General features: G+C 40.0%; 1 protein-coding gene across 14 annotated transcripts in view; it reads left to right on the top strand.

Moving 5' to 3' along the window:
• The window catches only part of ripor1 (RHO family interacting cell polarization regulator 1), a 53,396-nt gene that overhangs the window by 2,713 nt on the left and 23,973 nt on the right, over nucleotides 1-26,710 (top strand). For 4 of the 14 annotated variants that reach the window (XM_069527836.1, XM_020105533.2, XM_069527837.1 and 1 more), the window contains exon 1: nucleotides 16,400-16,763. The exons of 2 other annotated variants lie outside the window; for them this stretch is intronic. In XM_069527836.1, the coding sequence (XP_069383937.1) occupies nucleotides 16,745-16,763 (19 nt within the window). In that variant the 5' untranslated portion in view covers nucleotides 16,400-16,744. Of the gene's footprint in view, nucleotides 1-16,399; nucleotides 16,764-21,569; nucleotides 21,683-21,755; nucleotides 21,905-26,710 lie in introns of those variants that run through there. 8 more of the 14 variants (XM_069527830.1, XM_069527831.1, XM_069527840.1 and 5 more) reach the window with 5 other exon arrangements.

Below are 26,710 nucleotides of genomic sequence, written 5' to 3' on the forward strand. Positions count from 1 at the left end.
CCGGCCTCAGTGTTTGTCTTTGTCACCAGCCTTATTGTTTGTCTCTGTCATCCAGCAGCCTCAGTGTTTGTCTCTGTCACCAGCCTCAGTGTTTGTCTCTGTCACTCACCGGCCTCAGTGTTTGTCTCTGTCTCTCAGCGGCCTCAGTGTTTGTCTCTGTCACTCACCAGCCTCAGTGTTTGTCTCTGTCACTCAGCGGCCTCAGTGTTTGTCGCTGTCTCTCAGCGGCCTCAGAGTTTGTCTCTGTCACCGGCCTCAGTGTTTGTCTCTGTCACTCACTGGCCTCAGTGTTTGTCTCTGTCACTCAGCGGCCTCAGTGTTTGTCTCTGTCTCTCAGTCGCCTCAGTGTTTGTCTCTGTCACTCAGCGGCCTCAGTGTTTGTCTCTGTCTCTCAGTCGCCTCAGTGTTTGTCTCTGTCACCGGCCTCAGTGTTGTTCTCTGTCCCTCACTGGCCTCAGTGTTTGTCTCTTGTCACTCACCGGCCTCAGTGTTTGTCTCTGTCACCGGCCTCAGTGTTTGTCTTTGTCACTCACTGGCCTCAGTGTGTGTCTCTGTCACTCACTGGACTCAGTGTTTGTCTCTGTCACTCACTGGCCTCAGTGGGTGTCTCTGTCACTCACCAGCCTCAGTTTTTGTCTCTGTCACCGGCCTCAGTTTTTGTCTCTGTCACCGGCCTCAGTGTTTGTCTTTGTCACTCACTGGACTCAGTGTTTGTCTCTGTCACTCACTGGCCTCAGTGTTTGTCTCTTGTTACTCACCAGCCTCAGTTTTTGTATCTGTCAACCGGCCTCAGTTTTTGTCTCTGTCACCGGCCTCAGTGTTTGTCTTTGTCACTCACTGGACTCAGTGTTTGTCTCTGTCACTCACTGGCCTCAGTGTTTGTCTCTTGTTACTCACCAGCCTCAGTTTTTGTATCTGTCAACCGGCCTCAGTTTTTGTCTCTGTCACCGGCCTCAGTGTTTGTCTCTGTCACTCACTGGCCTCAGTGTTTGTCTGTCACTCAGCGGCCTCAGTTTTTGTCTCTGTCACCAGCCTCAGTGTTTGTCTCTGTCACTCACTGGCCTCAGTGTGTGTCTCTGTCACTCACCAGCCTCAGTTTTTGTCTCTGTCACTCACGGCCTCAGTGTTTGTCTTTGTCACTCACTGGCCTCAGTGTTTGTCTCTGTAACTCAGCGGCCTCAGTGTTTGTCTCTGTCACTCAGCGGCCTCAGTGTTTGTCTCTGCAACCCAGCGGCCTCAGTGTTTGTCTCTGTAAATTAAAAACTTTGGACTGTTTGGACAATACATAACTTTTAAAGGTTTTTTAGGTACTTTTTCTTTACTCTTACAGGGTAAAGGACAGAGGATGTGGTATCATGTGATGGACTTTCACATAAACGTTGACATTTGTTGAAAACATTTATAAATTATGAATTAATAAAAACTGAATATAGAAATTCTGCATCTCCTCTTATACCCACTGTTATTGACATCTAACAATATGTCTTTCTCCAGATGGAGTGACAGCATTCTCGGCATAGCTTTGAAATAGACCACATGCATTCGTAGTACTCTGCTCTCAGAGACAAACACACAGCCCCCCTTTGATTATGTTCCAAAGGGGAAGGTGGTGGAATCCAAATGTTGCTCTAGTAGGTGAGAAAAACAAACCCCGTCAAACTGACTGTGGGAATGCTCGGTCCAAACTACAAGTGCACACTCTCTGTTCTGCCCGCTCAGGGCCAAGTGAACAGTACGTCCATTGTTACACTTGAGGCCTCTCACTGTTAGAGGACCTAATTCAGCTAATGATCAGGCCTGAGCTAACAAGTTCCATGAAACGGATACAGACCAGAGGTCAGACACTGTACTCACTCATCTGATACTCATCTCATCCAAGATGAATTGTGTTCATTCATAAAGCAAGATGGAGTGACTCATTCCAACCTTGTCCTTGTACAAAAAACACTTCAAGATGTAAAAGAAAATGATAAAAGGTGGAAAAAGTTATGCAACATAAACAAGCTGTATGTTATGAGGTATGCTTGTCACGTCTGTACTCAGCTTGAAGGCACATTTCTCTCATTCTTACTCACAGTCTCATCCTCATTCAACAATATGGTACTAATACAAATATGTGGTGTTTACATCACACTCTGAGCCATTGAATAAGATCATTTTGTGATTAAGGGAGGGAAACAAATACTTAAGAATTCATTCACTAGTATTAAAATAATAAGTAATGGAATTTCCAAATAAGTCCTACACCATGACCTTCTGTCTCCAGATCACAGGCTAGATGAACCTCTAAGGAGCAACATGTTAGACAGGGAATGTGTAGCTTCAAGAAGAATGCTGTTCGGTAGAGTTGTTCGCACTGGGGGAATTTATGTCAAGGGCCACTGAAGTTGTTTTAGAGGATTCCTTGCTCACATCATGTCACTCATATGTATGGGGCCAGATGGGATTACATTTCATTCATGATTCATCTTATTTATATTGTGTAAATAACAAGAACATGTAGCTCTGGGCTTTGTCTTTGTGAAAGTAGACATTCTAGCTACAGTTAGTAACTGTTATCCCTTGACTTACTTAAGTTAGACTGATTTCTGCTGAGTGGAACCATACTCTATACTGATGCATCTGCATTGTCAAAATACTTGGCACATTGAAGTAAGTTTAATAAATGGGGAATATGGTCACTTTGGATTGTCCCCACTCTAAACGTGTGCTTTAGTTCATTCCATTACTGCCCAGAAACACCAGGCTGCCAGTAGGAGATCATGCGTGCTTTCATAACAAACCTATTCAGTGTGGTTCAAACAAAGTCTGGTGTACAAGCAGGATTATGATAGGAGCCAAGACACCATAAGTCCTTAAAAGCCCCAGGTCTACTCCGTGTCAGCTGGTCCTACATGATTGGATGGAAGTTGTTAGAAACGTTCCAATATGTTTGAGCAACAGTCAAACTCCAAAGTTAATGATCAGCTTAAATATTACTTTGACAACCTTACCATTTTATATGTTTATATTGGCTGTCTTGATGACATACACTGTAGCGATGATTGGATTTTCAAACCCTTAAAATGTATTCAGCACTTATTGTAGTTACCATCAAATTTATTGTGGCAAAATTCTTGTCAATTCATTTTTCAATCGACTAATCAATTCATTATCCAATCCGTTCAGCTGTAGGAGGTCAAATAGGAGCACTTTTCTGCCAGTGGGCCGAAACAGAATGAAGGAGGTAAATCTGGCCATGCTGATAAGCCTGTCCAGTTCGTATGGTATGTTGAGGCTGATGTGGAAGCGGCAAGTCAAACTTCGGACAGAACAAATGGTTTGAGTCTTTTTTCAAATGTTTGTAGTGCAGTTGGTTTGTGGTTTGTTCTCTGAAGCTCTCGATTTTTCTTATATTAACTGCTTCTGTTACTTTTCATGCGTGACATACACATGAAAAGTTATGTCAACATTTAACAGGAACTCTGACAACTTTCAACTTTGTGTTGTTACAATATCGATGTTATATATTAAGATAAGCAATGTTTAATTTCCCACCCTGTTGCTCAATCTTTTGTCACACGTCCAGCAGATGACGATTTTTACGTCACTGGTGGACTTTGGCCAGCTCTCTCGCTGTGTGCTGGAACTACAACATGCACCTCCACATTATTGTGTTCAGTCGGAGCGAGAAGGGGACAGTGGAAGAAAAACATCCTGGTCAAACTCAACTGGTTAGAACAACATCTACAAGACAATAATTCGATAGATAGGAAAGAATAAAACTGGATATTCAAAGAGTGAGAGTATAGCCACCAGGCCATGTTCGACAGATTATCACAGACTTTTTTCCTTGCCTTAAAGTGTGGCTTTTTAAAAATGTTCTCTGTGTTTTATTATGCGTGTTGGTAAACAACACACCAGCTCAGTCGCCAAAAATCTATCCATCTCGCTCTCTTACTCACACACACACACACGCACACACAATCCTTTGAAGTTAATGACTTCCTCTAGTGGAGTTCACTTCCTTTAAAAAAATAGACAAACTTCCAATTAGTACACACACACACACACACATGCATGCCAGTGTGGACCGTTAAAGGTTTAATAATGAGAGTTAAAGACTTTGGCTCTTTAGAGACAGGGTGTTATGAAGCATGTTCTTCCATGGTCAGTTGTGTTTGGAGGTCTGGAATATTTTTTAGCTGGCACTGTCAGGCTAAAACATGTCCTGTTTCATCTATGGATTAACTGTAGGCCAGTGTCCCACACTGAAAACTCTTGAACAAATGGCTTTTATGTTAGAAAAAAAACAGTTTGAATGATCTGTGTGATCTCATCAGAAAATAAATATGGTAAATGGTTTGTATTTATAAAGAGCTTGTCTAGTCCAAATGACCACTCAATTGCTTTACAGTAAAGTTTTACATTCATCCATTCACACAAAGATTCATACAGTGTGCAGCCCGATTCTCTATGAGAAGAGGCAATTGGGGGTTCAGCAGCTTGCCCAAGGACACTTTGGCATTCAGAATGGGGAAGACTGGGGAAAAGCTATCGAACCGTCGACATATATACTGTCACAATTGAATTAGGGATAAAAAGCCTGCCATCATAAAGAGGAGAAGACATGATATTGTTTTATGTTTATTACACGTTGTCAGGCATTCTCTCCTGCATAGTTTTGCACTTGGTTTGCTTGTTTGTATAAAGAACAAATAAGAGCAATTGAGAGGGAAGCCAAACAGTCACTGTGTGATCTGGATTTGAATTTCATGATTTGATTTTCATAAACTTTTAGTGAAGTTGGAAATCAGCACCCCCACCCCAATGCAGTTCTAGTCAGAAAGGTGTGGCGGTAACAAGCAGTTGTCCAATTTAAATGACTACAGGTATTTATTGCTTGACCCTACCCTGCATGGGATATGCCCGGGAGGAGCATTCCTGCTGGTGTATCAGACCTTTATCAGCACAGAAACAATCATTTACATGTGGTTCCAATTGTAAAATTGACATGGTTTGGTCCAATGTATAGGCTGGGTTAGTTTTGGCACATTCCTGTGACATCTGCACCATCTGACTGGGTATTCTCTATGTTGCTGAAAAACAACTGAAAATGTTTTATCCTAACCTTTCAGAAAGAAAAAAACAGTGATAACACACAAAATACGTTGCACTTGGTAAATACGTTCATATTACAACTTTATTCAGCAACAACATTTGACAGGCATTACCATGGACACCGTAGCTCAATAAATGCTTACAATTATGATGACTGATCAAAGCACACCTGACCATTTCATGAAAAAACATCAAATTATAAAAAAATTTCAGGAGAGTTACTAACCTTTGCATGCAGCAGAAGGCTCATCATGGGCCCTTCTCTGTGATATAATTCCTGTCACATGGTGGTTACACCACCTTGACACATTTGAAAGTTGACTTGACTAGTATAAAGTCTGTAGAAATCCAGGAGAAGTTGATGTGTGAACACGCGACAGACGCAAAAATTAAAAACACAAATGAAGAAGACACTGACAGAGATGTCAAGAGAGTTTGTTGTGATAAGAGCTGACTGTGTGTTGTAAAGAAATCACGTGATCTCTGCAGCGGAGTTAATTTGTCACTTCCTGCCTCTGTCTGCTGCACCCGGCTGTCTGCAGTAATACAGAGGATTTGGTTGTTGTGACCATGGCTGTGCAGAGAACCTCCCGCTGTGTTGTGTATGTGGGAAAGGCAGACCTGCAGGTTAATGTCTGAAAGCGGCTTTGGCGACAGGTATGCCGACCAACCGTTTTCATTTGGTCAGAATCAAATTATTGGTTGTATTCATAGTCCTGTGAGGCACCAGCTTTTTTTCTTTTTTTCCCCAGCCAACTTTATATATTGATGGCTATCGGGACGGGAAGAGGATTTCAGCAGATAAGATGTGTTTGATGACCAAACCTACCATTAAGTATACATGTTCTCTATGGGTATCTCTCAAACTGAACTGATGGAGACAAGCATTTAGATAGAATTTTTAATCTTGACTGACTCACTTGAAATCTAACTAATAATTCCAAAAATGACTTTCTGACTGTCAGTATGTGAAACGCATACCTCATGAACATGGCATTTCTATAAATTGTCTGAGGAAGTACAGTGCCGAGTTTGGTGCAAATTGGATATGCATTATGTTCTATATTAATAAAAAATTAAAGCAAGCAATCTGTTGCAGTCAGTGGGGGCAGGGCTTACAGTCAGTCCATGGACCATGATCAACCAGGACCATTCACTGTATTGGACTTTGCAGACATACAAAAGAATCACTGGTGCTAATCGATCGCCTTCTTATAAGGTTGCGGTTGTATCCCTTGTGCAAGATAAAGGCGTTGATAATTGCACTGTATGGATGTGTGTGTTAATGGGTAAAGGACCATGTTCTCTAAAGTGCTTTGAGTGGTCATCAGACTGGAAAAGCTCTTTAAAAATACAGACCATTTAGAACATTTACCTATGAAAAGTTGTGAGCTAAAGATTGTGTCGTAGCTTAACAGACCTCGAACAGCCCACATGCAATGTATGAAAATATAACAGCAGTAGAGCAAATCATTCAAAGTTATTAATTTATACAATAATACATAAATCACATACAGGAATCAAATTAAATATAATTTAAATCAAATTATGAAAAAAAAATATGAAAAACATTGAAACATTAAAATCTTCATTGCAGATAAATAAGGTAGGATGAAGACACAACGTTTTCTAACTTCACTCTGCATCGACAGTTTGAAGGAAAAAAAAGGCTCTGCACACAACATCTAGGACACAAACAATAAGAGGAAATTGTATATTTTAGACCTTTTTGATGAGGAAGAATGCCAAGGAATAAATCAGAAGTATCTGGGGAGCATCAACACAGGGCAAGAAAACAGCCCATTCCAAACAGGCACGTTCACAACAGGTACTGTACTATTTATTGTAAATTGAAATAGTCATCAATTATAGTGCCAGCCGGTGGAACCTTAAAAATCAAGTCTGAAACTGGATAACTGTTATTATCAAACCTCAAAGTTCTACCTAACTTGAACTCTTACTCAGTTAGAGTATAGTGTGTGTCCATGCAGTGGAGTTCTGTACAGAGTGACTCATAACTGTGTGTTGTCCTAATGACAGAGCTACTGCAGTAATCGTAGATTGCACTGGCTAAAAAAGCTCTTCAGCCCTGTACTGACCTCCAGCCTTTCTCTTCCAACAATAAGTGTATCTACAGGGAGGTTTAGCCATTGGTCTGTTAGTTATTTTCAGCATTGGCCCTTCAGCTTTAACTGTTGAAATTCCAGTTGTCGCCCATTCCCATAAAGGCTTTTGCTTTGAAAAGCCTTTACAGGAAATGTGTATCTTGCATTAACTTAGTAACTTTACATCTCAGAAACTCTGCCCCTCATCTCACTCATGCTCAATCACATTCTTCTATGAAGCTTGTTGAGTGTTATCAGTGGCAGCCTGCAGTTTAGACAATGAGGAAAACTCCTGCTCCTCTTGTCTCATCATATCCAAAAGGCCACAGCCGCTGCACGATAGGCTGAAATTCAAGGGTTTTGCTGGGTCACCCCAAACATAGCTGTCATAGATGTCGGTGGATCGGTGTGCCACATGTGACCGAAAGATGATACTGTTTGGGATGCAGCTTTCAACATGATCACAAATCTTAATCAACATCTCCTTAAAACATTTGCAGCACAAACTGAACATCCTGACCTTCTTTTTTGTTAGACTGCATTCGTTTTAGTCTGGTATACCTAATAAACTCAGTGTGTGCCACTGTTGTTGTCTCTCTCTTTCTCTCCCTGGCCTCCTCTCCACCTCTGGTAGTGTCTACATGCAGATGGTTCAGGTAAGAGAGATTATAAGAGGATTACCCTCTAGGCCCTTTGCCTGTAAGACCAAAGCCATGGTAACAGATAGGGAGAGAAAGAAACTAATGTGTGTGTGTGTGTGTGTGTGTCACAGTTTTGTACAACCACGGCATACTTGGTAAGCTAGTTAAATTCTTGAATCAAACAAATGAACCATCTAAATCTTTCTGTTTATAGACTTCTACCTTCATTTATCTATATATCAGCAGCATGACCTACATGGTGAATGCACATCAGCAACAGAGGGAGGACAGAGGAGATCACTGATTCATTAAACTTCTCTCACTGTTTTCATTTCAAGAATATTATTCAGTTTATTGCCACTTTCCAACTGTTTCCATTGCGATATTATTGAGTTTATATATTGTATCCACACAAGTCAGACGTGTCTCTATCAGAGGGTCTCGTTCATGTGTCACATATTTGAAAAACAATCCACGTGAGCTAGCAATATGGGGTTGATGTGCTGGTGCCAAATACTCAAGCACCATCTTGACAGTGAAGTGTGGATGAATCACTTGGACTCAGGTCCCAAATCCAATTTTGTTTAGTCTTTACCTGACAGTTAACCCAGATCTTTAAAGAACTTGGGTTTAAGGGCATAGCGGTCTAAATTGACTGAATCACAAGATTAAGAAACTGTATGTGGACAAACTTGATTTAAGAAGTCAATGAGAGAATAGGTTCTGGACTAAATGTTCTTTGCAGGTTTTCAGTAGAACTATATAATAAGTCCTGATGACTGACTCCTTTGTTTTGTTATCTGTGAGGCATGTGCAACTCCTTACCTTCCTGTGAAGCTTTACCTTCGAGGTTCTCCATGAAGGGTTAACCTAATGACAGTTCCTGTGAGTGCACAGTCTGCTCGATGGTCCAACAGATTAGAGTCTCACACACAGGGTGAATGAATTCAGCTGGAGATCTTTTATGCCCACATGATATTTCCCCTTCCACAGTTAGATTTTGGCCCACAAACCAACACTGATTATATAGAATCTACAAAAAGAAACTCTTTTTGAAACATTCAACTATATCACATGTTTAGCATTGTTAAATCAGACGGTCACAACTTAAAGACCTAACTTCAATAATCCAATCTTTTAAAACATGAGTATTAATGTAGAGTTTATTTTCATTGTAGTTATGTGTGGCTCTGAACCATATTGGCTACAAACTAGTAATCAGCCTGCTGCACTTCAGTGACAGTTAAGCTGCTTATTGGCCAGCTGGAGATTAACCAGAAAGTCCCCACTTCACAGGGGTCCTTACACACACGCACGCACGCACACACGCACGCACACACACACACACAAACACACACACACTTACAGAGCCAGTCATGTGGTGCTTAGTGATACAGGAACAGTCTGTTAACTCAGTACTACTACTACCAGAATGAAACATGATTAAAATATTTTTTTAGTACTGTGCAGTGTTTGGTCACTGCTTGCGAAAATCTAGTGTCTACCACTCTGACCACCTAATTAGTCCGAAGTTATACAACAGTATGACTGGAGATCTCAGTAGGAAGGAGCTGGCCTTTTTCAGTATGCTTGTAAAAGTACTTACACTCTTCCTGTTCTACTTCATAGTAGAATTTTCAAATCAAATAACAATAATAATAATAATGAATAATTCACCAGCTAGACAAAAGACATGGTTGTACTAAACTGAAATGATGTCATGTTGTGCCAGCTGTACATCTCTGTCTTCCAAAGACAGTGGGAAATGGCACGTGGACAAGCAGATGTGAGATTTTAGCTTTATTCATTGTATTGTATTGTCCAGTTTGTTTGTCAGTGTATGCTTCATGCAAACAAGAGCTAACCAATGAGTTAATGTGGTGCTACTTCAGGTTATGAGTTTGGTGGTGTGTAAAATTCCCAAAATCCAATAAAGAGCAGCCTAAACTCTACTATACCACCCTGGACAGACTCCAACACAGTAGGTGCTTGGCCTCAAAGTAATGTTAGGTTACTACTGTAGGTTGTTTGCCAGGCATGTTTACAGCCTCTGAAAGAGAAGATAAATACACTGTGACATTTTGTAAACTTGTACTTGGATTCATGGTGAAAAGGCTAAACAAATCACACAAACTTAAGAACTCGTGTACTGGAACCTCCCCATGCAAGGTTACAGTTTGGCGTTCAGATGAAAGGTTGTGCAAATGGTCAGATTGCACTTAATATGAAGCATCTGGTATATTTGACTACAGCTGGTCGTGTTTGATAATGCCAGACATCCTGCATTTGTATCCCAATGTATAGCATAGCTGCAGGAGATCAGTTCCAGGGGAATACTGCATGAGGTGAAAGGGACAGGTTCACAGTGTTCTAAAGAACAACTTGAAGTGACTTTATTTGGCACAATGATTTTTCCCATTCACCCTTATGACCAGCAGGGGGTGAGACGAGCAGCTAATGGAGGAAGTGAAGGTATTTTACCCAGAATTTACCCTGATTTGTTGTAATTTGATAAAAATTTGTATTTGTGCCTTAAATCATCACACACTGACATACTGACTTACACTTTCTGGGGGAGTAATTTTCTTTATCACTAAGAACAAAAACCAACAGTTCTTCCTGTGACTCATTTCTTTTTAAAGTTTCCTTCACTATCAGAGACATTTAGTGATAAGTAGGATCATACAGTTCACGAGAGCAGGCTTTAGGATTAGCATTATGACCCAGTCAGTTTGCTGTACTCAGAAAACATTGTTATGACACAAGACAAGCACATTTTGAACCAAATGTGGCTCCAATTTGTTTTGTTTTTTGCCCCTCTTTTGATCCCTCTGGTGTAACCAAGTCTAAAAAATACAGCCGTAAATGTCTTTGTTTGAAAGATTAACCATAGACTAAATAAGCATAGAAATAGTTTTTTGTATAGGGGCCAGGGATGCTGGCAAATAAATCTGACAACAACATTAGATTTCATCAAACATACAAGTAAAGATGTGTTGGCTCAATATTTGTAGATCTCTGATCTTTTATGTTAAACTTTGTTTTAGTTGTTTTAGACCCATAGATCTTTGTGGATGAATGTTGGACGTGTTCTGACTGGGCTCCAGTGCAATTCTAAAAATATGAAGCAGGATATGGTGGAGACTTGATAACAATCCCTGGACAGAGGTTATTTTTAACCAGGTCACTCAGACACCAAGACAGAAAGGCTTTGGTGCTGTTCTTGATTCATTTGACCTTTTTTTACAAGATAGAAGATGCCACCAACATTTTAAGTTTGAGTATAAATTATTAACTATGTTAATTAGTGAGCTTTAGAGGTGCTGGCAGGTGGATTTTGCTACCTTTAGACTGAGCCAGGCTAGCGTAAAGCTTGCCTCAACCCTGGCCTCAAGTTACCTCACATGGAAATAGCAGCAATGTTCCAATATAGAGCTATAGAGATTTTACATGTGGGAGAAAGAGAACTGAGTCAGGCTCAGTTAAGGAAGCATGGAGGGTCTAAGAAACAAAATGTCTGGGTATCTTAAACACTGCTGAATTAACCAGTGCTATCTATTGGTGGAAGTAAACCATTTCCCTAACAGGTTTTACACAGGGAGGCACATGTGAATTTGACAGGAATATATGTTGTATGTTACGGTACAAAATTAACTGACCATTGTGGTAGATAACTCAGAGAATATGTTGTAGATACTGTGTACAGTATCAGTAGGATAGTAGTGTGTTTGTTGTCTTTGGTATGAACAGTGTAGCTGTGTTTTATTTCCGTGTCATGCTGTGCGAGCCTCCATGAATCTTCACTAAAACATTTTCTGGATTCTTCTGTTTATGAAATCCTCCCTTTCACCACCACCCCTCTCTTTCTCTCTGTCTCTCCATCTGAAGAGGGAGAGAGACAGAGAGAGGGAGGGCTCTCTCTCTCTCTTCCAGCATGTCATTTAGACAAAAGTATTAAAATTCGTCTTAATTTGACATTGTGTGCATCTATTAATTCTTCTTCCTCCTTAAAAGGCAACCTACCTCCCAAAAATCAATTGCTACACACAATAACTGGCTAGATCATGTTCAGAGGAAATGTATTTCTGAATGAATGAAGTGCTACAATTATGAATAGAAACAGAGTGACTGCGAGGTGCTCACAGTGGTTATTGGGTGTATAAAAAGAGTTTTGCACCACAGATGGGTTCTCATGTCGAGGTCTGTCTTGTTTGGTTTGAAGCAACAAATGTGCTTTGTTTAAGGCTAATGGAAGACAGTGGTTTTGGTTAAACATAAATGTTTGTGTCTCAATTCACCGTGGCCTTTTTTAGTGTGCTAGTATACAGGCCAGGATCTTTCTCTAACCTTTTCTTCAATCTAGTGAGAGGCGAAACAGAACCATTAAACACTTAAATGACTCTGAAGGCCCTACAAGTTGATATTATAAGATCAGATGTTGTAACAGAAATAGAATTGTGTTGAATGAGAAATCAGACAAAGAAGTGGACAATAAGTGCAAGTCAGACGTGTAAGGGTTTCAGAGGTGTTAAAGATAAAGTTAGCCCAAAAATTAAAATTCACTCTTTATCTCCTCCACTATACCGATGGAGGGGTGGGTGAAGTGTTTGAGTCCACAAAACCCTTTTGGAGTTTCAGCCGTATACAGTGTTGCAGACAAATCCAATACAATTGAAGTAACCCACTGAAATTATTTTTTAAATGCCTCCATACTGCTCCTGTTGTTAAGTGTCCATAAGATCCGACATTCAAATTCGACACGAGTTCTCGAATTGCTGCAGCAGTAACTAGGAGGAAGATAATGATGCCACCTCAACTGTTTTCCTGATGATTATTTCATACTTTTTATTGAGAATTAATCAATTTCATCATTTGGTTTTGTTAAGGTCAGTACACTAGAAAAATTATCTTACAAAAACTTGGAAGAAATTATATTAAAGACTGGGTTTTGATTTTCAGACAACATACTCAGAGATAGAAATAGACACAAAGAAAATGTGGCAGTTGGAAAGAAGATGATGTGAATTTTATTGTTTCTTGCTCTCAAAATATTGCTGAATATTAAGGGGGTGGATGGGCATTGAATATACCACCAGAGGGAGGGTTCAGAAAAATTTTGTTTATCACTGTGCTGCCACAGGATGACACTGTCTACCCTGAATGAAGAAGAATGAACTGTAACTGCAAGTAGTCTTGGGTGTTCATCGTCTTCAATTGGCAGTGATGTAAAAATTACACTTGATTGTGCTCCGACTGGAGCTGCATGAGTGACCACAGTGATCAGTTCTGTGGACAAGTCAACCAATATGGGAGCATTCACCTTAAGAAGGGCAGCTATTGATCAGATGCTTCTAATACAAGGCAAGCAGTACTACATGAGAGTAGTACTTTAAAAAAGCATTTTTGAGGGAAGGATATGTTTAGACAAACTCACAGGATTTATAAGATTGTTAGTATTGAAAAGAACTGTTTCAGAGAATCATCCTAACGGTATAATGCCAGGCATTTTCTGATGAGTCAACCTGATTTGAGCTTTAATTCCCAAAAGCTAAATTTGACACTAGCTCCTCTCTCTTATATCATAAGAGTATGTATTCTAAATCAGTGTCAAAACGATTCTAATTGCATCTTAGTAGGTGATGGTGGTTGACCCTTGAACTTCTTATTTTTGTGAGCGTCAGATGGTCGTATTGTTTAAGTGTTGGCTTAACAGCAGCTGCTCTCCTGCTCTTGACAGATAAACACTGAGCTGTCACTCGTGTCCGAGGCAGGCTGATCATAATAGTAATAATAATTATTATTATTATTATTATTATATTGTTATGATTGTTGTGATTTCTGATCATTAGTTATTTTATTTTAAATTTAAAGTTCAGTGGAGTCCCAACTACTGCTTCTACAGAGCACTGGTCACCTGTTTATATAGAGTTTAGTAATATTGAACACATAGGGTCCATTTTGACCTTGGGTCATTGTGAGTTATCTAGCATTAGCTGACATTATTATATTAACAACAGCTATCAACCAACATTATAATAGTAACATATCTGACAACTGCAGGACAGATGGGACATATTGATCAATACTTAGTCAGTTAGCATGTTTAATTTTTATTTTAGTGTATGTTAGAGCTATCCACAGAAACTTCTGTCCCGAACACTTTATAATATGAGTGGTGACGTTTTTTCAAACTTCATATACGGGACACAGGAGTGAAGAATGTTACTCGTTACTCTCACTCACTGTTTATATGCTTGTTTTGATTGTTTTGATGGTGTGGACACTACACCTTCACAGCCACGTGCAAATAAAGGGGTAGGGTCAAGCGATAGGGCTACGGGGTGAATTTAGACAGGGCCTTTGTAGCAAAGACAAATGTGACTTATCACCAATTGGCACATTGTTGTACTTCCTAGGGCTCTAAACAATAAACATGCCAAGCTGATAAGATGAGTGGTTCTTGAGATAGGCGTTTTCACAGACGGACAGACAGACAGACAGATCATAATTTCCACCTTACAAAATGTTACACTTTAAGAGTGAATAACGTCCTACGAAATCATTTAGGGCTACGGGGTGAATTTAGACAGGGCCTTTGTAGCAAAGACAAATGTGACATACTTGGGAATATTATGGAGCCTATCTATGTAAAATATGTGTAAGAGACATGCAGGGCACCAATTGTTTTGCACACGCGTGACTTAAGCATCTCTTCAAGGCTGCAAAACTTCCTCAAGCTTGCTCCTCTAAAAGCACAGGTGCTCTTTGCCAAGATGCACTTTGCCAGCCCGCAATATTGATAGCTTATGCTATAGGATTCAAATACAGGGAGGCAGAGCTAAATGGGAAGAGTGCACCATGGCTGTTGTCAGGTATCACGCAAAGGTGGTGGTTCCATTTGACACAGTTGAGAAGAAAACGGGAAATGCTGGCTACATAGGATAGACAATGCCGAAAAAAATTATACAATAAATACCACAATCCTTAAGCTCTACTGCCAGATATTGCCAGTGACTTAAAATACAGGTAAAGTTACATGAATAAACATTAATGAGAGTGTTAAAAAAGTATTTAAGGTAAAAAAAATTTTAAATGTATCATCTGTTTAAACAACAGCTCTGTGTGACTGTGCTTGTGTAACAATATCACAGCGTCATGTTCCGTTTCATCTTTAATATCACAATCTAAATCATATCCATTAAGTTTACTACACCTTAAGAAGTGCAGAGCAAAGTTTTGGTGGGCAGACATAAGGAGAACAGAGATGCGTGTCAGATTCATGGAAAAGAGACAGCAAACATGCAGAGGGCAGAAATACTGCTCACCCAGAAACTTAATGCACATCCCTATGGATTATTCAATAGATAATCTTGATAACTTGATAACACAAAATCTTAGTTCTGAAAAAAGTATTCTCCATCATCCATTCAATAGACAATCTTATCACCAATTGGCACATTGTTGTACTTCCTAGGGCTCTAAACAATAAACATGCCAAGCTGATAAGATGAGTGGTTCTTGGGATAGGCGTTTCACAGACGGACAGACAGACAGACAGAAATTACTGGAATCAGCAGATAATGTTTTGCATGAACCTGCTAATATTTTTGTTGGAATGAACAGAACGGCAGATGGGATCATAATTTCCACCTTACAAAATGTTACACTTTAAGAGTGAATAACGTCCTACGAAATCATTTAGTTGTAACGTACCACAGTTATGTGAGGGAGCCCCTTTGTGATATTTTGGAAAAAAATAAATTGCGGCCATGAGATAATATGGGAATGAGATACAAATCTGTTCTTTACTGACTAACACCAGGAGAACTGATGAGAAATGAAACTCTTAATCACACAATGTAGCCTTTATAAGTGGCTTTAGTCTGACACAAACTCTGTTGAATTACACTGATTTGGACCACATAGAAAAGTTAACCGCTTGTCAATAAAACACAGAGGTGCACCATCCAAAGTGTGGTAGCATGTATTTGGTATTCCGGTGACAAAAATGTGCCAGGTGCATCTGGAAACGGAGTAATATGAGATTAACATGCTTTACATTTCGAGTCTCATTCTCACCTTCACATACACATTCATTCAGCACTTCTATATATAGCACTTTTCTATCATACTTACTATTCTCACAGTGCTGACACAGCCCAAGGACACAACAAGTGTATACAAGTCAAAGTTCTCTATAATCTTACTAGTAGTGAGATACTTTACCAGGCAAATGTGAAGTATTATCACTGTGTCTGTATGTTAAATTATTTACAATTATAGATCTGTCATATTCATTTTATTAATGGTTTGACACCCAAATGATGCTGAAAAAAACTAATCACTGTATGTCTGAGAAAATTCATATTGACTCTCACTGTGTTGGGTGAGGAATTATACAGTGTTTTTGTGTGTGTGGTCAAAAACAGTTTGTTCAACAGGGAGGGCAGAAAAAAACTGGTGATGTCAGCAGGGAAGAGAAGGAAGGACCGCCTTGCTTTTTCCTTTTTCCTCCTCCCTTCCTACCTCCCCCAACCCTCCCTCCCCTTCCTCGTCTTATCAGTGCGGTAGAGAGAGCGAGAGAGGGGATCAGTCGGAGAGCGGACAAAGTGTTACCAACTGTGACAGTGGAGATGGGGGAAGCTAAAAGGGGGAAACATACCCCACTAGAAAGAAGAGGAGTGAACTAAAAGAGAACACAGACATAGTTATTTCCACTGCTCAACAAAATAAGAGAGACTGATGCTACACAGAGAGTGACAAAGTCAAAGAAAGGGAAGCAAGAAACCAGAAAGTATACCGGCCGAAGAGTCCGTCTGCAGTGAGTATTGAGCGCCTGTTCCTGGAACAGGGTGGGACCATCACTAGGAAGACTCGACTTCAACCACCACAACGACCATGTACAGTGGATATGGAGGTATGAACCTGTGTGGTGTGGCTCAGTGTGACAATCTCATCTCTAATCATTAACTCAATGTTTGTCTGGATGAACTTGTTGCTGGTTAACAGGTGTGTAACTTATTATGAGATGATGGGAGAGACCGCTCCAAAACAACAAACCAATGGAACCTGTAAAGTTCAGTGAATGTTTTTCCTCTGAACATAGCAACATACAAACAAGACAAAAGTGTTCCTGCTGCTAATGAAGAGATTAGCATGGTCACTCCACCTTAAAGGACCATAGCACTATTCCACAGCCACAACAAGCCAGGGTTGTGTTTCCATACTAATGTCCATGTGAGATCTACTTTATACACATCTGTTAAACTGAGTTTAAAGACTGGTTCATAGTTTTTCAATTCTGTCATGTCCAACATTGATGTGCTGCCACTGAAACAGTCACTGTGATTGGTAGCCCTCACTCTCTGAAACTAAAATGGATTACCTACATTGGAATTACGTTAGGATCAGATTTCTTCACAGCCTGTATGGACAGGAGGAACAATAACAGTAATTTACTACCTTCTCTACTCATCATATGTTTTAAATAATGTAAATCTACTCTTTAACATAACTACCAATGGTCAAGACATACAAAAGCTTTGTCCCACTTAAAATGCTGCATAACATCAAATAAATAATTGACACCGAACTTATCAGAAACAGTAACTTGAACATACATCAGTGTGATAAGAACTAGCTGAAATGGCATCTTTGATGTGGACTTTTTGGTTCCATTAACATGGAGGAGGTGAGATTTATGACCTACAGTACAGCTTGTCACCAGGTGACTTTGGTTTCGGCTTCACCTTTTGGGAACAGTCATGTTGCCCATCTTTATATGTATGGGTGCGACTAGGTTGCTCCATTTTGAAAGGCTCCTTCAAACAGTGCAGAGAAATGCGTCCTTCCATTCCTGAGCAACAAAGGATCCAATGGAAGAATCAGTCTTTGGCCACCCTATCCCAGGATTCAATGCATACCAGTGATGAAGGTAGATAGCTTGCTGACTGGGTGGCAGTGCAGCATCTCAATGTAGATTCTGATTTGGCACACAACTAAAGACAGGACAGTCATCATTATGGAATTAATGCTATGGAAATACTATAACTACAGGGGTGAAAACCTATTGTCCGTGGCAGAGGTATAGATCCTTATTTTGGGGCTAACTCATGGACGTTTTTAAGTAGTTTATTTCTAATCCAATCTGACTGGTGATTCTTGAGGTTTTTATTTCTCTATGACCATTGAAAGTGCAGTTATGACTCTCTTGTTTCATTTAAATATAGTAGGAGCCTGATGGTGTTATCCTTACACTGCCCAAGGCCATTGAAAAGATGGCAACTGAGTGAGACTTTGGTGGACCCTGCTTGCTGCACTGTGACTCTTATAATTTGCTGGCTTTTCCATTATAGTATTCAAGTAAGATGTGTCAACCGTATTCCATATTACCTCGAAGGCACTCTATAAATATTCAGAAACAACAAATATCTATGTAAACACCAATTTGTGTGGTGCAACTTGAATTTATTACTCCCCTCCCCTTTTTGTTTTACAATATTATGAAAATTATTAATTTAGTCAAATAACAGTACCTCTTACATTAAAATACATTTAAAAAAAATAATAAATATTATTTCTAAACTAAAATAAGTAGAAAATTTGGCTTCCTGGCAAAAGGAAAACTAAAAATTAGTGCAACATGCCTTGTAAAATGGTTCACTGTAATGTTTTGTTTTTTTATTAAAAGCATATGCATAATTGCTGCAAACATTGTATGTGTCCTACTCAATCTTAACAAGACAAACCGACCATAAAGTGTGGTAGCAATAGTGACTTTCAGATTTTGAATGAAAATTAAAAATGAATGAACACAGTGTGTTAATAGTATCAGTGCACAATATGAGCTGAAAATATGAATATCAATATTCAGCTTTCCCTTTTGCCTGTTTGTCTCTCTTTTATATTTTCGTGAAATATTATCTTCAAATTCAAGAATCTAGTAAAATGTCACCTCTCCATGACACCAATGAAACCTTGAAGTATGGGGACATACAACAAAATTACAACTTAGCCACAAAACCAGACATCATGTCCACTGCTGCATTCAGTCCTATAATTATTTTTTAGACACTAGTGTCCTTTTCCTGGAAATGAGCAAGCATGGCTGCACAGTAAAGCTGTGGGGTTATTCCGGTGACTCAGTATAGCCATAAACTGTGCTAGTCTTTTCCTGACCCTGCCCTCGTCGCAGGATGTTACTCCCTCTGGTGTTTCCTTCTCCTACAGTCCCTGGAGTTATAAAGCTGAACTATATGTACAGTATGTGGGGATGTGTAGGGAAGAAATCATGAACATCAAATGAAGCATCAACGATCTTAAGAGGAAAACAGAAAACGGAACCATCTTTCACTTTGATGAGTACGCAGTATTGTCAGTGTCTATAGGAGAAACCAATTAGCCGTTTTGGTCATATCCTCTAAACTGCCCTTGTCTCTGCTGTGGCAGCAGCACACACCCTGATTTGCCTCATCTCTTGAAGTTCTAGGCTGGAGACGAATGTACCTTGTTTTTTATCATTAACTCTAAAATACAAACAATAATACCTCATTTTTACACCATAATCATATTTAATTAATCTACAAATAAAAATAAAAGACTGAAATTAGATGCAAGATACCAAACCAAACAGGCACAGCTGGTCTGATATTTTATAACTCATCTACTCTTCATGTGTTTGACAGGCTGGATGAGTGTTGTTTTCATGGTACAATTGATGAGTCTTTCAGGTCAAATATGTGAATCGTGCAGGCCTCTCTGTAAATGTGGAGCACCAGCTGTTCATGCACTCTGTACTGTACTTTAATACTGTATGTTTTGAATTTTGGGCATAAGATTAAGTCAGTGATGTTCAGTATGTCTGTTCCCTGACTTAATCTGATAAGATTACTTTTGATAACTTCTTACCCTTACTGTGGTATATTGTATCAGTAATAAGTAGAGACTTAAATTTGGCAACCACTTAAAAGTTTACATTTAATATCAGCCAATAGACACTGGAGGACCACAGGCAGGTGTGTGTGGGTGATGGTAGATATGCAAGAATATTAATTATTTTACAAGCTGCAGTTACATTTATATTTTATTTTTTCTACCTAAGGTTTACAGTAACTGGCATTTGTTTGACATAAAGTTTTCTGACTCACTTTAAAGCTGTTACATTTCGATTCTATATAACTTTAAAACTTAATCATTGTCAGAGTGTTTTTCTTCAGTTTGAAATATGTATATTACATTTCAAGGATGAATTGTGGTTGTGATCTGAAACAAGATATTACACACATGGAATGCATATTTAGTGTTGAAGAATATGCTGTACATACCTGCACTTTCTGCCGTATACCTTTTTGTAGCTCAACTGAAATTAGTTGCTCCATGCAAAAACCGTAAAAACTGCTATGAAAGGAAAAGATTTAAACCTCAGTACTACTGCTGCTGTGTTACAGCAGCCTTGCAATTAGATTTAAATCGATAGGTTTAGCAAAAGGATTTCTCAATTTTGACTCTGCTGAATTCTTATGTGGTTAATTATAACGCAAAAAAAATTGCTGTTTTCAGCAGTTTCATTATTTTTCAGGGTGGGTGTGTAAGTGTGAATGTGGGTGTTTTTTCTTGGATCCCGTTCGGCCTGTCTGGATTTGAAATTCGTTACATGACAGAGATCCACAGGTCCAGATTTCCTAGGGGTGCATGTTCACACACACACACACACACACATACTCCACAAAGTGCTTCTAGTGGACATAACAAACAACCTGGTGACATATAGGTATTCTTAGAGCCTTTAGTGAGTAAAGAAATGCATTTAATATTTTTGTGAACACTTTTACCATGATGCCTTTTTACTTCTTAGTCAATATTTATATATGCCACAAAACAGGTTAAGTCAAAATTGAGAACTGAGAAAAGAGTAACTTGAGCTGTCAATGGAAAATCTATGTCAATAAATACATTACACAGGAATTATCCATTCATATCGGTTTACGTCACAGTTTGTATCTCAGGGAGAGCAGCACTACAGTAGTTTGTTGTCAGATGTGTGGACAGTCCAGTTGTTAGTTGTGACATTGTGTGTCTGAGTGGCTTGCTGTGTTTCTGAGGGCGATGGGCTCAAACCAGCTTCACTACCTCTGCTCCTGTGCCTTTAAAAATGAAGTGAAGTGTTATTTCCTGTCTTTGTTGGCACCATTTTTCCGCATAGTTATTGATACAAACAATCAGTGTATTTTAGCAGCCGAGTCATTTTTGCAACTATATCATCCACAACCTGTCTAAGTGCAGACAGGCCCTTTTATAAATGAAGGTTGTTGTGAACGTCTCCTTGGTTGGACACAGAGGAAGTGCTTCTGTATGTCTTAGCCTCCTCTGTCCAACCTCTGCTGCTAACACAGCAACACTTGCTGTGGACTGTCCATTCATAAAGGACTGCCAAAGCATTGATTAGAAACACCAACCTATCACTAATGTGTTTTTGTTTCTAGTCCACGGTCAGTCCACGGTCCAAATGTTGAATTTTGGAGAACATGACTGCACACTTTAGTTCCCATAACAAACTTCATAGTGTTTGTTGAGATATCTTGCTGTGTGTGTGTGTGTGTGTGTGTGTGTGTGGGTGTGGGTGTGTGTTTGTGAGCGAACATTTTTCCAGAATGGTCTGGGAGAGGGAGGCCAGGGAGCATCAAACAATAGGCATGGTGTCACACACTGGCTCAGCACAGTGTGTGTGTGGCACAGAGCCACAGTCACTGTTTATATGAGAACATCAATAGCAGAGGAGATGGTGTGACTGGAGTCTGTTGTTTTCATTGGGCAGGACAGCATCACTGTTTGGATCAGGTAGGGAACACAAAACACAGTTTGATGGGTTTAACTGATGGACTTCTGGATAAAGTAGTTGACGGTTAAACGGAGCTGATCGATCATTAAACTTGGATGTTGACTGATTAGCCAATGAAAGTCTGCTGAACAGGAGACAGGACGGTGGGCTGTGACAGGGAGAAATGTGCCATCTACCACTGGCCTGTCTGAACTGGGACAGAGACATGGTGTCCCATCAAGGTTGGTTTTTGGTTTTGTTAGGGTGTAGGGTTTCTTAACACAACAAACCTCCACAGTTTGGATTACGTTTTCATGGTTTACTATATTTTGATACAGGTAAACAAGAAAAATGCAGATTAAATTTTAGTCTTTGGCTGCAGGTCATGTTTTAACATTTTGTAATATGTGACCTATACATTTACATATTTTAGAGAACTAAAAAACCCTCAGAGAACTCTGTTGAGACACATGTCTATAACAGTTGATGTGCACGAAAAGACGGAAAACAGTTCCATGTTAAAAGCCTTACAATGGCTGAGCTTCTGGTTCTGTGTTTATCTTATCATTGATGTGTTTTTGAAGGTGTGTGAGGAAGTGATCGTGATGGGTATACTACAGACCAACAAGCCATCAAAGTCATTGGAGCCAACACACACTGTCAACTAGACTTCTGTAATTGCAGAGGTTTGTGAAGCCCAGTGTAAGATAAAGCAGCAGGCTCCTACCGGCTTTAAACTGTTACTGATGTGACTGTGATTGTCTGCTCTGTTCACTATATTGTTGTAACTGCTTTGATTTCAGCATGTATGTGTATGCATCCGGTAAATGTGCATAAGGCAGCTTCTGAGATTTGCTGATTTTTACTTAAATTCTTAAGAATTGCTGACAACCTTTTTGTCTGGCCACTGTATGCAGCAGCTGTGTAGCTCATTTATATAAGAAAACATTTCATATAGAGATATATGGTACCAAGCACAATGCAGGTATCTTTACTAGTTTTATTCTGACATGGTCATCATTCTTCCATCCAGAGTGCACTTTGTTTAAATAGATAATGCACCTGCACCCATCTGAGCACCCATGGCTGTGTTGGGCCTAACACGAGGTGTGGTTGGTTGTTATTTTATCTTGAGGCAGCAGGAAGAGATTGACCAACAAACACTGGTCTGAAGTCAGTGCCAAACCATTTAATTGTTATTTTTAAGGAGTTCACGAAACACTTTTGGAGTCTCAGGGGTAAACATCGTTGAAGCCAAATCCATTGCAATTGAAGTAAGCAGGACCTATTCTTCAGACTGCAAAAACAACAGAAAGACACAACATCCGTCCATGCTGCTTGTGTGGTCTCATCCAAGTGTCCACAAGCCCCAACATTCATATTCGACTCAAAACAAGGTCATTTACACCGTGTTGTAAGCTTAAAAGTTTTCTGATATCCTCCTTGGAGGTGAGTTCACGTTCTCATGGACACACCAGAAAACCGCACACACTCTCGCCCAAGGGCACATGCGGGGTGAGTGATCGCATCACTACATCCGCTAGCATCACTACTTCCGTTAGTGGACATTTAGGCCACGAGTAGTATGCAGGCATGTTATGGGTTTTTTCTGTTGTTTTATTACGTCTGAAGAAGAGGTCACATTGGCTCCAACACTGTTTACCCCTGAGACTCCAAAAGTGTTTTGTGGACTTAAAAACTTCACCCACCCCTCCATTGGCATAGTGGTGAGTATGAGTGAATTATCATTTTTAAATTTAACAATACCTTTAAATCTCTGGGTTATAAGTTATGCTAAGATGAACTGCCTAGAAGATTGATCTGGAAATTAAGGAGGAGAGTGGCTAATTGTGCTGGATGCAGTATGAGCCAACTTTTCCACCTGCTCACACACACACACACACTCCTCTGTCCATGTGACTTTTTAAACTAGGTTAAGTCAACAAATCCATCAAAATGTGGTTCTCACACACACACACCTTTGTAATGATTATCAAAGGCGAAAGTAAGAAGAAATCACTTACGGTCCTGTTGCTGTTTTTGTCATTTTAGTATTTGTATGTACATGTTGTTATTCAGAATACATTTTTCAAGATTAACATTTTAGTATTGTTGTGAAAGTTGTAGGATCAGTTTACTGATTATAAACATTGCTAAGTACTCTTTCCATCCCTCGTGATTTAGTTGAACTCCACCAGAACTGACCTCAGCCCTCAGGACTATCTCCCTTTGTTCAACTTCCTGTCAGGAGAGGCAGTTGCATCTGACTTCCTGTAGGATTGTGACATTTCCTGTTCTGGCAGAGGGGTGGGGGTGGGGGGGGGGGTGGGGGTGGGGGGCATCGTCGTGCAAAGACTTTTCAGCTGTTGGAAGAAACAGGATACAGGACAGTGGATAGGCCGCAGTAGAAAAACACTAGCTGAAAGAAATCATACAGTGACTGAAGTCACAATAACAAAACACAGCTTCAGGTCACAGACTTGATGGTTAAAGGCCACAGAATAGTAAATGGAAAAGGATAAGTCCACAAAAAAAATTATGGTTGAGGGACTAAAATGATTGAAACTGGAGAAAATGTTGCTTTAGGCAACAAACAAACATGTGAGATAATGTTACTCAGATATTAGTCACTGGTTTAAATAGTACAAAATTAAGTTTGGCCAATAACACTCTTTCACAAACAGCCTGGACGCCTGCACACACAAACTGTCTATCAGAGCTATCACCGCTTTCGAGTCTGATTCCTGTGCGTTAGATTCCAGGCTTTTCACTTAGTGGTTCACCCGATTAGATTGTGTGGAGAAAATTGTGTATACCAGTCAACATATTGTTCTAAATGCTTCATGAATACACATACAGTGCACTGCGACAGCCTTTGTAGTCTTAGTCGCCCCATAATGCGGTGACTGAAATGCAGAGGAGGAGCTCCTTTCCAGAGAAAACTGAGGCTCTGAATTTTTGAGATTTAACTTGATCTGTGTAAAGAATTGACTCATACCAAGGGTTACATTCACCGGGAACTCCAATCTAAAACTCAGTCAGTCTAATACAACGGGTCCTGTAAAAACTCCTAAGTTTTGGTGCTTACTACAACGACCACCAGGACCCTGCCAAGAGCAGAGAAGATGAAAAGAAGGAGACAGAAGAAGTCAGCAAAGACCTGAACAACACAGTGAGCATCATAGAGGTAACACAGAGCTGTCATAGTATTAATGGTAATGGTAGTAGTGCCACCCAGGGGTGTCATAGTCAGGAGAATAGTAATATACCCCCAGTACCTCTGGGGAGGCAGTAGCTCAGTCCATAGAGACTTGGCTTAGGAACCAGAGGGTGGCTGGTTCAAGTCCAGCATGGACGGAAGTTGGAGAGGTGCCAGTTCACCTCCTGGGCACTGCCAAGGGCACTGCCCTTGAGCAAGGCACCAAACCCCCAAATTGCTCTCTGGGCGCCTTCATGGCTGCCCACTGTTCCACTGTGTGGATTGTGCAACACGGATGGGTTAAATACAGAGGTCAAATTTCCCCATGTTTGCATGTTGCATGCTGTGTGTGGGACCATAAAGAGGTCTTAATGTTAAGTTTAAGCTTCAGAGAGTGTGTGTGCTGCGGTTGGACTGATTTGTATTGTATCAAGACATGTTTCCTTTATGTATTCTATTTCTGGGGTGGACAAAATAACAGAAACTGAATTCTGGATTTTCTTGTGTATTGTGTGGCAGACTGAGCATAAGTGTTTCTCTCTTTGGCTTTGTGTGCTCAGTTCTCCTCAGACTCTACACTTTGAATTGGGATGATGTGACACTCATGAAACTTTCCTATCTCCGCTATGGTCCATGAATTAAAACCTGCTAACTCACTAGGGTAAACAATTTGGGATTGTTGTTGGCCAATTGACAATGTCATGTACAAATCAATCAATTCAGTACATCCCTACAGTTGTCTCTTTCAGTTTTGCCTCTAAGTTAAACTGTCAGCTGAGAATTTGATTATTAACAGGCAGTTCCAGTCAACCTGTGCTGTATGTGAGTGACTCGTCACACAACTTCCTATTATTGCATCCACCAAATCATGAAATGTGCAGTTTCCCACAGTGACTCACTGATAATAGGGGGGGGGGGGTGGATTCTTGCTCCATCTAATTAACCTTATTACCAGCGACAGATAAACGTCATATCACCCTGCACAGCCCTGAGTCTGCTGCTGATATGAGGAGAAGAAGGTGCTGTGGTGTTTACTTTGACACCGTACTTCACTGTCACTCAGTACTCACATGACTGACAGTATGGTATTTCTAAGTGTGGCTCCATGGAGCTGCATGCAGAGTGTCAGAACACAACACAGCTGCTTATTTCTGTTGGTCGCTTCTTGTTTAATAAATGATTCACATTATGTTCTCCATTTGAGAAGTAGCAGTCATATTAGATTATCTGCTGAATAAGGAGACCGTAAAACACAAAAGTACATGTATGTGATCACACGGATATTCATGCAGATTGCATCACAGTGAAAAATTTGGTGTAAATGAAAAGTAAAAAGCTTTCACTTATACTCTGAACCACAAGCCAAGAAAAGAACAAATAGAATATAAAAGCTTTTTATTAAATTACTTATAACTTAAAAATGCTCTCGAATCTCTAGAGTTAATCTTGAGAGAGACAAAAACGAGGCAGCTGTGGCTCAGGGGATCAAGTGGGTCTTCCTCCCACCAGAAGATTGGTGGTTTGATGCCTGGCTCCTCCAGTTCGAATTCCGAATTGTCCTAGGGCAAGACACTAAAGCCCATTTCTGACTGTGCCTCAGGCTGTGTTCTGAAAACATCTAGTTTTAAACACAAATATATAATTACAATTATATCAGCATGCTTTTTGTTTGATCCAGACATGCGAATCAGATGCAGGAGCACCTCGGCAGCCACTGCACAGCAGTGTTATGTTCATGTGACTGTAATATCCCTGCTTGGATTCCAACTCAGACCCTTGTCTTTCTTTATTTCCTGTCTATCTCCACTTTCACACATGAACTGTACAAAAAACTCAAAACAAGTCTCAA

The sequence above is a fragment of the Paralichthys olivaceus genome, chromosome 7 (assembly GCF_024713975.1).
Source record: "Paralichthys olivaceus isolate ysfri-2021 chromosome 7, ASM2471397v2, whole genome shotgun sequence".
NCBI classification, from domain to species: Eukaryota; Metazoa; Chordata; class Actinopteri; order Pleuronectiformes; family Paralichthyidae; genus Paralichthys; species Paralichthys olivaceus.